Genomic DNA, 14,541 nt, shown 5'->3' with positions numbered 1-14,541 from the left:
ACCCGCCACCTTAGGTGTATGTGGCTGGAGCCTTAGCCACTTGAGCCACAGGTGCCGAGCCATTTTTACTCTTTTTTTTGATCAACAGAATTTAAGTGTACCATGGAAGTTTATAGGTTCAAGTGTGCTATGAGATTTTTAAAAAGGTTGAAAAACACTGGTCTAATAAAATACCATAGCCCTAAGGAAATTTTTTTTTCTAGTGTGGCAGTTAATGTGTTAAAATTCCATCTGGGACGGGGTGGGGTGCCTCACACCTATAATCCCAGCACTATGGAAGGCTGAGGTGGGTAGAATGCCTGAACTCAAGAGTTCAAAACCAGCCTGAGCAAGAGTGAGAACCATGTCTCTAAAAATAGCCAAGTGTTATATTCCGTGAGACTGTAGTCTCAGCTACTTGGAGGCTGAGGCAAGCAGATCACTTGAGCCCAGGAAGTTTGAGGTCGCTGTTGTGCTATGACACCAGGGTACTCTACCCAGGGTAATATAGTGAGACTCCTCTCAAATCTCAAGTTACCATCAAACTTAGCTGGTTCTAGGAGGAACAGAATCCAACCTACCCTAAAGGACTTCACATTGTTTAAAAAAAGAAAAGTTCTTTTTTGGTCCCAGGAAGCTTCTCCTTAAAGAGACAGTCTTGGTTGGGCACCCATAGTTCAGTGGTTAGGGTGATGGCCACATGCTCCAGGGCTGGAAGGTTCGAACCTGGCCCAGGCCTGCTAAACAACAACAAAATAGCCACGCATGTGGCGGGTATCTGTAGTCCCAGCTATTAGTGAGGCTGAGGCAAGAGAACTACGTGAGCCCAAGAGTTTGAGGTGGTTGTGAGGTATCACACCATGGCACTCTACCAAGGGTGACAAAAAAGTGTCTTGCTTTGTCACCTATTGACAATCATACAGTGGCATAGTACAGTGGCATAGTCATAGCTTACTGTGGCCTTGAACTCCTGGGCTCAAGCAATCCTCCTGCCTCAGTTTCCTGAGTAGCTAGGACTAACAAGCATGTGCCACCATCCCTGATTTTTCTTACTTTTAAGCAAGACAGGGTCTTGCTACTTTTTTTTGACAGTCTCATTCTGTCGCCCTAGGTAGAGGACCCTGGTGTCACAGCAACCTCAAACTTGGGCTCAAATGATCCTCCTGCCTCAGCCTCCTGAGTAGCTATAGGCACCCACTACAATACCTAGCTAGTTTTTCTATTTTTAGTAGAGAAGGGGTCCTGCTCTTGCCCAGGCTGTTCTCAAACTCCTGGGTTACCTAGTATAAAGATAATTTTAGATAAGGTTAGTGGTATGGTTATGGGTTAACGAGTAGACATTTAGACACCAGGTGGCTAGAGGTTTGTGTTACAGGATTTTTGATTAATAGTGTGTACATGCAGAGTACCCTAGATATTGAGGTAAAAATAAAGAAAATTGCTACATGCCTAAGAGAGTAGTAACCTCCCTTATTTCTCTGACATTTCAGATGCAAGCTTATACTCTGTGATGCCCACCACATGACACATACTTCACACAACACTGGGCTCATGTGATCCTCCTGCCTTGGCCTCCCAAAGTGCTAGGATTATAGGTCTCAGCTACCAGTCCAAGGGAAATTTAGCCTTCTCTGGCCTGAATGTCTTCCTTTCTCTGAACTGGCAACTCTACTGTCAGTAGACTAGGAATAGAATATTATAATACCAGCCCCCACCAGAAGAGAAGGCTGGTATCCCAGGATGTGGTATTTCCCTACCAAAGGGACTTTAAAGTCCAGATGGACCAAACATTGACACCAAACATTGAGGTCTTCCCTCTTTTTTTTTTTGAGACAGAGTTTCACTTTGTTGCCCTTGGTAGAGTGCCATGGCATCACAGCTCACAGCAACCTCCAGCTCTTGGGCTTAGGCGATTCTCTTGCCTCAGCCTCCCGAGTAGCTGGGACTACAGGCGCCCGCCACAATGCCCAGCTATTTTTTGGTTGCAGTTTGGCCAGGGCTGGGTTTGAACCCACTACCCTCTGTATATGGGGCTGGTGCCCTACTCACTGAGCCAGAGGCACCACCCCACATTAAGGTCTTTCAAATGTAGAACCCTCTGATTCAAAGTAAGGCAGGGAGAGGATCCAATACTACAGGGATTTCACTTCCTTTGTCAAGTAACCAGTGAAGAACTGAATTTTCACAACATACCAAATGAAGGAGCCCAGTACTTAATCCATCACAGGTGGTGATTACCTGAGCTCGCTCTCGCCTCCAATCCACTCGGGCATCTTGAGTTTGGAGTCGAGGTTATAGTAGGCCCCTCCTACCTCTCGAACACAGATCCAGTGCTGCCTTTTGAGAGGTAACTTCAGTGGACCCCAGCATAGGCTGGAGGGCAGATTCATGATAAAGCCCATGACGTTAGTGAGAGCAATGACACTGACATCCCTGCAGAAGAGAAATGGTGTTGGGCTCTAAGGCAGCCAACTTCCTAAGGTTCCTTGGCCATAATATCACAACCTGCCCACTCATGCCATGAGCCCCCATACTAAAGGCTTACACCACAATCATCCTGTTCTCCACCAAGTCAAGCCTGATTCAGATTACCTGCGCTTGTCCCACCAAACAGCTTCGTAGCCTTTGGTTTGAAGTGCTGCCATAATGACATTCACATCATAGTTTCCATTTCCCAGCATGCTCTTTTTGTGAGGTGTCACCATGGTGTTTGGAGACAGCCTACAAATGTGAAAAGAGAAAGCTGAGATTTTTGAGTCAGCCTAACCCATGCTGGCCCTCTACCACCAGGCACAGGGCAGCACTTTCCATCATTGCTCTTGGAAGCTAGTTTCCTCCCATTCAAATGCAATTTCATCAGTTTCTATGCAAGTATTTTGTAAATGTTCCAGGAAGGCATTCCACTTATGAAATCCTCAGTCTACTGCAGGCTTCTTTTTATTGCTGATCTTCCTGCTTTGATAACAAGCCTTTCCCCCTTTTTTTCCACACTGTCCCTAGAGCAAGAAGAGCCTTAAACACTGGAAAATAGTATTTGATATTTTCATAAAGGCTGCACACCTGGTAATCATTAAACGCTCAAAGGCATAAAGGGGACCAGGGTGGGGCTGGATGTAAGGCAACAAAAAGTCGTAAGAATGTGTGACCCACCTGAAGGCATTCCATGTGTGTGTAGGTACTTGAATACAATTTTTAAAAAGTTAAAACATACACAATAAACCAAATACACAGAGAATTTCTGTGCCAGACAGACAACATTAAGTTGCAGTCCCAATTTGCCTACCTGGCTTTAAGCCATTTTTTTTGCCAGGTCTCTTTAGCCACTCTATTTCAAGAAAAAGTCCATGCTGAAGGCACTTCCAATCCTATTGTTTTCATAGGCTTATCAGGCTAGGAGCTGAGGAACAGCCATTTGAAAGGAAGGGTCAGCATGCCTTTGACTTCAGATGAAAGGGAAGAAGGGAAATATGGTCAATTCCTTGAGGCAAAAAGCTATGTACAGGAGGCTGCTAAATGCCACCTCTAGAAGAGAATCAAAACTTCAGGGTAGGCATGCCTGTAATTCCAGTACTCTGGGAGGCCAAAGTGGGTAGAGGTAGGTAGATGGCTTGAGCTCACAAGTTCAAGACCAGCAAGAGTGAGACCAGGTCTATAAAAAACTAGCCAGACGTTGTGGCAGGTGCCTGTAGTCTCAGCTACTCCAAAGGCTGAGGCAAGAGGATCACCTGAGCCCAAGAGTTTGAGGTTGCTGTAAGCTATGATACCTCGGCACTTCCAACGGGGTCACACAGTGAGACGCTGTCTCAATTTAAAAAAAAAAAAAAAAGACTTTAGCACAAGATGTGAATTCTAAAAGCTTAAAGTAATCTTACTAAGTTTTGCTTATCTATACACAGCAACCATACTCCTATTTTTCTTCTTTTTGGGGGGACAGAGTCTCAAGCTGTCACCCTGGGTAGAGGGCCGTGGCCTCACAGCAACCTCAACTCTTGGGCTTCAGCGATTCTCTTGCCTCAGCCTCTGCAGTAGCTGGGACTACAGGTGCCCACCACAAAGCCTGGCTTTTTTTGGCTGCAGTTGTCATTGTTGTTTGGCAGGCCCAGGCTGGATTCGAACCTACCAGCTCTGATATATGTGGCTGGCACCCTAGCCGCTGAGCTACAGACACTGAGCCGCAATACTCCTATTTTTCATACATAAACATACTCCACCCACTACTTAAAACCCTCTAATCTCTCCCTAAGCACTTAAATACACTCTCAACTACTTCCTCTGGCCTGCTGTCTGGAATATTCTTCTGTATATCTTCATTTGGTTTATTCCTTATTATTTGGATTTCAAATGTTATTGCCAGAGGCCTTTTTTGACTACCCAACATTAAGTTTCTTCTAGTCACTTCCTCTTGTATCAAAACCTGCTTTCACTAATTATAGCCCCTTGTCACTACCAGGCATGATTTCTCAGTCTGTTTTCTCCATTAGACTGACAGCAGAGGCCTTAACTACCCTGTTAACACTACATTGCTGGGGTCCTGAAGAGTGCCTAGCACTTGACAACTGGTCAAGGAAATGTTTGCTGAAATGTTTCCATGTTTATTTTTGTTATCCTGTCTCTTTATCTATAAATATTAGTAGCAATTTCTTAAATTAAAAAGGCTTACATTATTATCTCTGGGGCCAGCAAAGAAATCTACCAAATTTTATAATAACTACCATTTATTGAAAACCACTGTATGATGGATGCTTTAATAAGTATTTCATTTAATTCTCATAATAAACCTGTGAGAATATAAATTATTTTTACTTTATAGGTCAAAAAAACTTGAGGTTTCGTGATTTTTTGGCTGGAGCTGGGTTTGAACCCGCCACCTCCGGCATATGGGGCCGGGGCCCTACTCCTTTGAGCCACAGGCGCCGCCTGAGGTTTAGTGATTTTAACTGACCTGCCCTTGAGCACTTACAAATGACAGAAGTAGGATTCAAACTTAGGTTCATTTGAATCCAGTTATATTGTCTTATAGGGAGGATCTAAGAATCAGAGTGGAAGCTGGTGGCAGGGAAAGAAGAAGAAAGAACAGCTGAATCCGGCTCGGCGCCTGTGGCTCAAGCGGCTAAGGCGCCAGCCACATACTGTGAGCATGATGCCATGGCACTCTACCCAGGGCGATAGCTTGAGGCTCCGTCTCAAAAAAAAAAAAAAAAGAACAGCTGAATCCCCAAAGCCTAGGGTTCAAACATAACAGGGCAAAGGCTCTCCATGGGTCCCTGGGTACTTGGATTAAATAAGCACATGAAAGAAGGCATATATAGTTGATTCCTTTCCCTTCACCAATTTGTCAGTAGCCTCTCGTTATTTTCAGAAGTCTCTGACCAGTATTAAGAATGAAGGCTTCAACAAAGAAAATACTGAGCCTTCCACCTTTGTCACCATCTAACTCCTGCCAGGCTGAAACCTTAGAGTGGCACTTTTCCAAGGGTGTTCCTGGAGATACCAGTCCATGCTCACTGACAGCACCTTGAAAGGCATCCATCACAGTATTGGCTGAACGAACCAAGTAGGTAAGGACTTCACTGTAATCTCCAGAAAAGGGGGGTTATACACTATGCTTCAGTCTCCAAATACATCTGACCACACATTTGTTTCAAGGGGCTTCTTTCATGATTAGTGTTCCAAAGATCTCTCTTCCTTGCCCTTCATCTTCTCAGATTCAAATCCTTTCCTGTCTATTCTTACCACCTTTCCCCTCATTGGAGGCCCCTCACCTAACACTTGGACTTTTGAAACAGGTTCCTAAATTGATCTTCTTGCTTCCAAATTCTCCTTCTAACATTTCAGCCTTTAAGTTCCTGCTGTATTCACCAAGGCATTACTTTACTCATCTTCATATAGGAACTGAAAATAGAGCCAACTGCCTAGCTGGCCAACTCTTAAACCTTCCAGCTCAATGGTATGTTAGGTATCAGGACCATGTGGAGTCTATTCTTTCATCCTATTTCCTGTTGCAACCCAAATCCTACAGCTTTCTTGAGCTCAATCTCATACCCTATCTCTTTCATGAAATATTTCCTGGCTCCTCTGTGAGAAAGGCGATTACTGGGGAGATCACACATATCTGGATTCATATCCAAGCACCATCAACACTAATTGTAAGACTTAAATTTCCTTGCCTGTTACTTTATCTTAAAAATGGGAAAGATTCTTATTTTATAGGACCCTTGAAGAACTGTTATTTTGTACATGTCCAATGAAACAGTAAGTCCCTAACGCAAAGGAGAGATGGCTCATGTACGGTGTCCCTCACATGTAGGCACTGGCAACTCAACAAACGTGTGTTGGCCAAGCCAATCAAGATACGAAACACTCAGAATGGCTTCCATCAATCCTAGGATGGTCTTTTGAATAAGTGGGGCTCATTCAGTATGCCCACCACACCAGTACTTGCTTACTTAAACAAGAACAAAGTGCCCACTGTATTAGCTGCTTTCATGGGCTTTATCACTAAATCCGTCCACCAATCTTGAGATATCATAAATAAGGAAGCTTAGGAGCAAAGGTTACAGTGACTTGCAGTCAGGTACAGCAGGGGTGTGGCAAAGCTAGGATTCAACCTCTAAAGCTAAGACAATCCCGAATAGTTCTCTGGCTATTTCGGCACACTGGTCCCACTGAGCTCCAAGGTCCTGTTCCAAATCCAAAGGAGAGATGTCCTGAGACCCCTTGGCAAACTCCTGCTCAGGACTGTCTTAATGATTTCCACAGATATTCTGGGCTCTAAAGTGACCTTCTCATTACAGCCAGAGGTCAGACCCATGAGATATGAAGTGATAATGAATGTGAAATGATGGGCTCTATTTCAGGTCTCCACTATTATCTATGCCTTCATCTAAGTCCCTGGTCCTCTCTCAGTTACCCCTGGATCTGACTATGGTGATGGTTTTGAATTTTAAAGAAGAGGGAGATATTTCATCAAGTTTCTCTTTCTCCCCTAATTATTTTTCCTTTTTATGGAGTCTGAAGAGATGTGACATTAGAAAATATGGTTCAGAACTTCCTATTTCTACATAAAGAATGAATTGGCTTGGCACCCGTAGTTTAGTGGTTAGGGTACCAGCCACATACATCAAGACTGGGGGGGCTCGGCACCTATAGCTCAACCGGCTAAGGCGCCAGCCACGTACACCTAGAGTGGCGGGTTCGAATCCCCAGCCCGAACCCGCCAAACAACAATGACGGCTGCAACCAAAAAATAGCCAGGCGTTGTGGCGGGCGCCTGTGGTCCCAGCTACTTGGGAGGCTGAGGCAGGAGACTCGCTTGAGCCCAGGAGTTGGAGGTTGCTGTGAGCTGTAACGCCATGGCACTCTACCCAGGGGGACAGCTTGAGGCTCTGTCTCAAAAAAAAAAAAAAAAAAAGACTGGGGGGTTTGAACCCAGCCTGGGGCTGCTAAACAACAATGACAACTGCAACAACAATAATAGCTGGACATTGTGGTGGCTGCCTTAGGAGGCCAAGGCAAGAGAATCGAATAAGCCCAAGAGTTTGAGGTTGCTGTGAGCTGTGATGCCGTAGCCCTCGTTAGAGGGCTACAAAGTGAGCCTCTGTCTCAAAAAAAAAGTGATCACAGGGCCAGGCACAGAGAAGTACTCTGTAGGTGTTAGCTATTATTATGTGCTTGCCTGGCCCTTGGACAAGATAATTCAATGCTCTAGAGCAGTGTTTTTCAACCTTTTTTATCTCATGGCACACTTGAACCTTTAAGTTAAACTTCCATGGCACACTTAATTATGTTGATCAACAAAACAGAATATACTTACTGTGCTTTGAACTTCTTTCGAAAGTAATTTAGCTAATGATCTTTAAAATTTTTTGCAGCACACCTAAGATCCTCTCATGGTACAAAAGGGAGCTATAGCACTTTGGTTGAAAATCAATACTCTAAGGTTAATACTCAACACCTTTTCTCAATTTATAATCACCGTCTTTTAAATGTGGCCCCTTCCAGAAGCTCAGGGACCATACCATGGAAGAGGGTAGAATATTTATCCTCTGATAAGAGAATGCTGGTTGTTCACCAATATCTCTAATCTTTTTGTCTCTTCCAACTTTCATTTTTTTCCCTGGTTAAAAAGCTAGTTTTCATCTAGTTAGATTTTAATAGCTATTCTATTTGGGATAGGAATGCATAGCAAGAATATCTGATCAGGCGTGGCGCCTGTGGCTCAAGCGGCTAAGGTACCAGCCACAGACAACTAAGCTGGCAGGTTCGAATCCAGTCCTGGCCCACCAAACAACAACAATGGCTGCAACCAAAAAATAGCCAGGCGTTATGACGGGTGCCTGTAGTCCCAGCTACTTGGGAGGCTGAGGCAGGAGACTCGCTTGAGTTAGAGGTTGCTGTGAATTGTGATGCCACGGCACTCTGTCCAGGGCGATAGCTTGAAGCCCTGTCTCAAAATAAAAAAAAGAATATCTGATCACTGCAAAATTGGCCATCAGTCTAGTTAAAAGGTTTCAGGTGTCAACATATTCAAAACAATCTAGGAAAGCTGTTACTGTATCATTTGACTTCCACCTCCCTTTTTACCAAAGCTTAAACATATGATAAAATGTATGAGGTCAAATATCCACATCTACATACATAAACACTAGTGACACTTATCCAATTTCTCTAACCATTTCTCCACAGTTTCATAGACTGAAATGGATCCTTTTCAAACACATGACCTTTTTGCAGATGTTACCACTATATTTTAATTCTGGACCCAGCCTCTGTCCCAACTGACTCCTCTCTTCCTGTCCTTGCTGCTGAATTGTTAGCTTAGCTCTTTCTAAATTCCTATTCATTTCCATTGCACACATGAATCATCTCATATCCATAACTCTACTAAAGCTCCACCCTGCTTCTGTATTTCTCTTATCTGGCTAACATTCAACTGTTAGGACAAACTTCCTCTCAAACAGCACTTACCAACATTTCTATCTCATTTCTACCATTCCTTAGCCATATCTTCAAAACAGTATAAAACTCTTTCCACTAAGATCAAATCATCCTCTTCACTTTTATTTATTTTTCAGACAGAGTCTCACTCTGCCCTGGCATCAAAGCTCACAAAAACCTTAAACTCTTGGGCTCAGGAGATCCTATTGCCTCAGTCTCCCAAGTGAACTGGGACTACAGGAACTGGCCACAATACCTGGATATTTTTAGAAAGGAGGTCTCGCTCTTGCTCAGACTGGTCTTGAACTCCTGAGCTCAAGCAATCCACCTGCCTCAGCCTCCCAGAGTATTGGGATTATAGGCATGAGTCACCATGCCTGGGCATCTGTTCACTTTTAAACTGCTCTGAATGCCATGGTTTAACCTCACTTAAATCTGTTCTCAAGGACTATGTTAAACTACAGCTCTGAGCTGTGCTGTTCAGGGGCTGTGGCCTGTTCAACTTGTTTTCTCTATGGTGCCTGGCAATGCCTGGCACTCTGCAGGAAGCTAGTCAATGTTTGTTTAAAAAATTCCATCTTCTCTCCCTTTGCTTTTTTCCTCTGGATTCCTTTCAATCTTTTTTTTTTTTTGGTTGCAGCCATCATTGTTGTTTGGCGGGCCCAGGCTGGATTCGAACCCACCAGCTCAGGTGTATGTGGCTGGTGCTTTAGCCGCTTAAGCCACAGGCGCCGAGCCTTTTTTTTTTTAAACGAGTCTCACTTTGTCACCCACGGTACAGTGCCCTGGTATCAGAGCTCACAACAACCTTCATCTCTTGGGTTCAAGCGATTCCCTTGCCTCAGCCCTCCAAGGAGCTGGGACTACAAGGGCTGGCCACAACGCCCAGCTATTTTTTAAAGATGGGGTCTCGCTCTTGCTCAGTTTGCTCTCGAACCTGTGAGCTCAGGGCAATCCACCTGCCTCGGCCTCCCATCTTTTTTTGTTCTGCATAAGATATACTATAGGATTCCATTTGTAGAGTGGAGACAGAGTACATTTTCTTATCAGTTTGCTTTTACTTTGAAATTGATCTTTATGGTGGGCTGATAGGGAACTGAAGAGTGCACTACAATTTGCTAAAGCTCTAAAAGGAATAGGACCTTGGTTCCATGTGGGTGTTTAGCAAATATTTAGCATTCTTTCATTTGGGAAAACACAGCTGAAAGATTCCTGCTACTATCCACAAACACTTGATGATCACAGGCCAGATCTTCAGTCCTGGCCCAACTTACTAGCAGGGGAACAGCTGCTGATGACCCAACAGCTCCAGTGAGCCTTCCCATCACTCAGGAAGCAGCAGAGCAGTTGGACAGGCAGGCCCTTGAGTCACAAAGCTAGGGGCTCTGTGAACTCTCTGTGCCGTGATTTCCTCATCTGGAAGAATGAGAAACAACAGAAGCTTCCCCATAAGATCCATGTGAGAACTAAATTAATACAAGGAAAGTACTGAGAACAGTGTTTGGCACAAAGTGTTCGTGTGTGTTAGTGATCTCATCATGATTATGCCCAGGGGCCAGATTTATTTAAGTGAAAACTTTTCTGAGTGTGACTGGATACACAGAATCTTCCATCAACATTTACTAGTGGGTGAAACTGGGCAAATAGCTTAAGAGGAATTCTATTTTCTTTAGATCATCATTGACAGGGTTGTTACAAGATTGTAAGTACATATTATAGAGAAGTAAGGACATTGGGTACTCACTATGTCCTTTCCTTCTCCCTAGTCTTAGATTAGGAAATGATTTGCAAATAAGAAATATTAATGGCTGGCCAAAATGAAGAGGTCTTCTGGACAGGGTACTTCTTTCCTTTCAGTCACATAACTTGATTTAAGACAAATTTCCTGAAAAGTCAACTGTATTTGCTGTCAGATAATGAGCATGGTCACAATGCAAATGACACATTTGCCCTGATAAAACATTACTCTGGTTACTACTGGGACTGGAAAATAATTACTCTCATTATAGTTTTGTTGGCATATTGGGATTAACATTCTTTTACAAGAAGGCCTATGGTTCTTTCAGGATAAATGATCCACACCTACATTTCACAAATCACCCAAATAGGTCGTTTCTAGCTAGAATTCAGATCCTGATGTGGCAATAATTTCATCTTCAAATGCAGGGAGTCAGAAAAAGGTCTTCTAGAACTACCAGTAGACACCACAGAAGCATTCTTGACCTTTCTCTTCACATGAGAGCTGAGCAAGCCTAACCCTTTCCAGTTGGGGTGCTCAAACAGACTCACTGCCTAAAATACTATGGACTAGAGATGTCCTGATGTGTCTATGTAGACACTGCAGAACACTCAAAACCTTTGATAAGAACAATCTTAGAAAATCAAAGCAAAGAGAAAAAAGCTGAACTACCAATGGGAAGGTGCCCTTTGTTTTAAGTAGATAAGGCCATCTTGAATAAAGCAGAAAGGAGAGACCTGCAGTTAGCTTCAAATCAGAGCTTTGTCATTGAGAAGCCATTTGGACATATTACCTGACCCTCTGCCTGTTTCTTCATCAGTAAAACAGTGAAATGAATGTTGACAAAGCAATGTGTAAAAAAGCACCAACGCGGGCGGCGCCTGTGGCTCAAAGGAGTAGGGCGCCAGCCCCATATACTGGAGGTGGCGGGTTCAAATTTGGCCTCAGCCAAAAACTGCAAAAAAAACCAAAAAAACCCACCAAGGCCAGCACATGGCTTCATAGAAAAGCCGAGCACTATGTATGAGCACTAGGTGACCACTAACAATTTTTCTTGTGGTACCCACCACATTCTACCTTAGATCACAGGTGACTGAATGTGTATATATCTTATCCCCATTCTAGACTGTAAACTCTGTGGTAGCAGAACTTGAGAGGCATTACAGCTTTGTGGTCAATGGCAAAGATACAAATAAGAATTCAACCCTGATTCCAACTCTTGTTTTGTCACCTTGGGCAAATTACTGAACTTAAGTCCTGTCTTTATCTGCAAAACGAAAATGACATGTATAACATGTATTCCATGGGGTTGTTGAGGTACCACAACTGAGGCTATTAGCATTGTGCTTAATCCACAGTAAGTACCCAATAAATGATAGTGATTCTTTTTCATTCCCGTGTGCCTTGGACCTGCTAACAGCATCTAGCTAATACCTGCAAGTTTGAAGGGTTTTTTTTAGCTAGACATTGCTGCCACTCCCCACCCCAATAGCATGAAGTACCAAAATACTAAGAAGTCCCCTACCTCTGAAAAATCTCTTGAAGTGCTTCCCGGGTGAAGGCATTGCTGTCCTGGAAGACGTTATTGAGGGCATGGAGGGCACAAAGCTCTCTGCGCTGTTTCTCATGGTAGATTTGTGGGGGTGCCGCCTGGGGCAGCTCCAACGATTCTGATTTGGCCTTGTCTCCTTTCCATGGCACGCAACTCATGTTTTTCGTTTTAGGTTCCAAAGAGGGCTAAAAAAAACACCCTACTCTTCCCTCCTGAGGAAGAATGTAAGCTTCTCAGTCTTTCAAAAATTCCTGAGGTCCACCTTATTCTCTGGTGTCCATAATATATGCTTTGTCACTGGGAGAAAAGGTTGGAATCAAAAGGGGGAAACATCCACCTCTTCTCTCTTCTCAATAGAAAAATAACCTTTAGCTTCGTTTACCGATATTTTGCCCACCACTAAGTGCAAAATTTCAAAAAAATCATAAAATGTAAGACCTCGTTTCCCTTTCCCCGCCCTCCCCTCCCACCCCCCTCCCAAAAAACACTATTCTCTTTACAAATGCCAACCAGGCCTCAACGCAGGGGTACTGAACGGAATCGGTCACATCGCTCCTTTTCTTCCATTTCTTTCGAACCACGACGCCACTGACTTAGGAGACAAGGCCTAGGATGGTGGTGGATACAACGCACGATCCGAGCAGCTAGCGAGGGCCAGCCAGGGTGGGATCGCGGGCGGCGCCAGGGCGTCGGGGGCAGCGCTCCATCCCCTCCGGTGCGGTAAGGCCCCACAGGGCGCGGTTCCCTCGATGGCTCGGACTCTCGCCCTCTCGCCACCGCCCTGCGGAGGAGACAACTCCCGTCAGGAGCGGCCGGGGGGCCGCGGCGGGGCGGGCCCGCGAGGAATGGGGCAGGACAATTCACCTCGCCCTCGGGGCCTGGGCCCACGCGGCCGGTCGCCCCCACCCCAACCTCCTCACCCGTCACGTGAGTGCAAGCCCAGGCGCCTGCGTGCCGCTCCCCCTACCCCAGCTCCCAGCGCCGCCGAGACGGCCTGACGACGCGCCGCTGGTCGCCCCTTACCGCCACCGGCCTCCACCAGGAGCCGAGGCCGCCACCTGGGCCGCTCTAGGGCGGGCAGGCGCGCGCGCACCTGAGCCCGACGTCAGCAGCTCTCGCCCGGCGCGTGCTCCGGAAACGCCCTCCCGCGCCGTCCCGACTCCTCCCCGTCGTGTCGTCACCCCTGACGTCAGCGGCGCCAGCTTTAGAGAGGCGCCAGTAGTGCGTCTGCTGGTAGGCGTGAGCTACCTGGGGCTGCGGAGGCTAGCTGGCCGGTGAGGAGCCGGCGTCTGGCTGCTCGCCCTTCTCCTGGGCGTTGGTGCCATTCTGGGGCGGCGACCAGGCTAGCGGCTGCCCTTCGCGGCACTCCCATCCGCTGCTTTCCCCTCCCTGGGCTCGGCTTCTGGGCTGAGCGTTGCCGCCGCTTCTACTCTGACCGTTTTGTGTTTGCTAGCGCGCCTATGGCCAGGTGATTTCAAAACCCGTTGGGCGGTCGGGCGCAAGTGCTCTTGGTTAGTGGGCCCGACCGCCCTGGACTCTGAGTTACGGGGGTGTCTCTCCCAGAGTCACATTTCAACGAAAGGAGAGTCCTGTTTCAGTTTCTTGGTGTCATACTTCAGTTCACTACGCACAAACCACTCCGTTACCCTAAAGTTCCCCACGGTGGCTTTCACAGAGCTTTCTCTGAATTTTCTCAAGATCTAAGTGTGTTGTGTGTTTCGGAAGAAGGCAAACTACTCGCAATCTCACGAGGATTTAATTTTTTCCCGTTTTAGGGCGTCTGGGTACCTTAGCTGCCCTCCTTTTAGGTTTTTGTTCGTAAAATTGGAAAAATAGAAGAAATAGTCAATTTAGTCATTTCTTTGATCCTGTTTCTCTTGACACGATTACATGCGACAGTGTTACCATTTAACAGGCCTGAATGCTTACCGCCATAGTAAGAAGTCCTGCGTCTCAGGCCAGACTTCTAAATCATTAGTATCAATCTGGCTAGCCATCCAGGTTGTGTTTTTCATATTCTCCATTTTCAATGCAACACAAAACTCAGGTAACCAAAATGTTTATATTTCTCCCCACCAGCAACCAATCAATTCTGCAGCAATCTCCTGGGTATTCTCTAAATCAATTAAATTCTGACACTTTCCACCTGGAGGTAGCATCAGCTCTTGCAGATTAAGAGCTTAGTCCACAAAACTGTGCCAACCCCCCCACTCTTGTTTCAGAAGCCAGTTGCAAGTCCTGGCATCCCAGACCAGCTATAAGTTGGGATTCTCATGAACCTCCCGCCCCTCCTTGGTTTGATTAATTTTCTTTTCTTTTCTTTTCTTTTTTTTTT

At 45.5% G+C, this 14,541-nt stretch overlaps 1 protein-coding gene across 3 annotated transcripts in view; it reads right to left on the bottom strand.

Annotated features, from left to right (window-relative positions):
* Positions 1-13,309, bottom strand: part of JOSD1 (Josephin domain containing 1) — a 16,302-nt gene extending 2,993 nt beyond the window's left edge. Inside the window, exons 1-4 of one of the 3 annotated variants that reach the window (XM_003783198.3) lie at positions 13,230-13,309; positions 12,180-12,987; positions 2,572-2,700; positions 2,218-2,412 (exon numbers count right to left, since the gene is read on the bottom strand). In XM_003783198.3, coding sequence (XP_003783246.1) covers positions 2,218-2,412; positions 2,572-2,700; positions 12,180-12,364 — 509 coding nt within the window. In that variant the 5' untranslated portion in view covers positions 12,365-12,987; positions 13,230-13,309. The other 2 variants (XM_023509351.1, XM_023509350.1) reach the window with 2 other exon arrangements.
* Positions 13,310-14,541: the final 1,232 nt, after the last annotated feature.

The sequence above is a fragment of the Otolemur garnettii genome, unplaced genomic scaffold, assembly GCF_000181295.1.
Source record: "Otolemur garnettii isolate 467f Iridium unplaced genomic scaffold, OtoGar3 scaffold00007, whole genome shotgun sequence".
Taxonomy (NCBI): Eukaryota; Metazoa; Chordata; class Mammalia; order Primates; family Galagidae; genus Otolemur; species Otolemur garnettii.
Note: the sequence above shows the minus strand (reverse complement) of the source record. Positions and strands in the feature narration are given on the sequence as shown.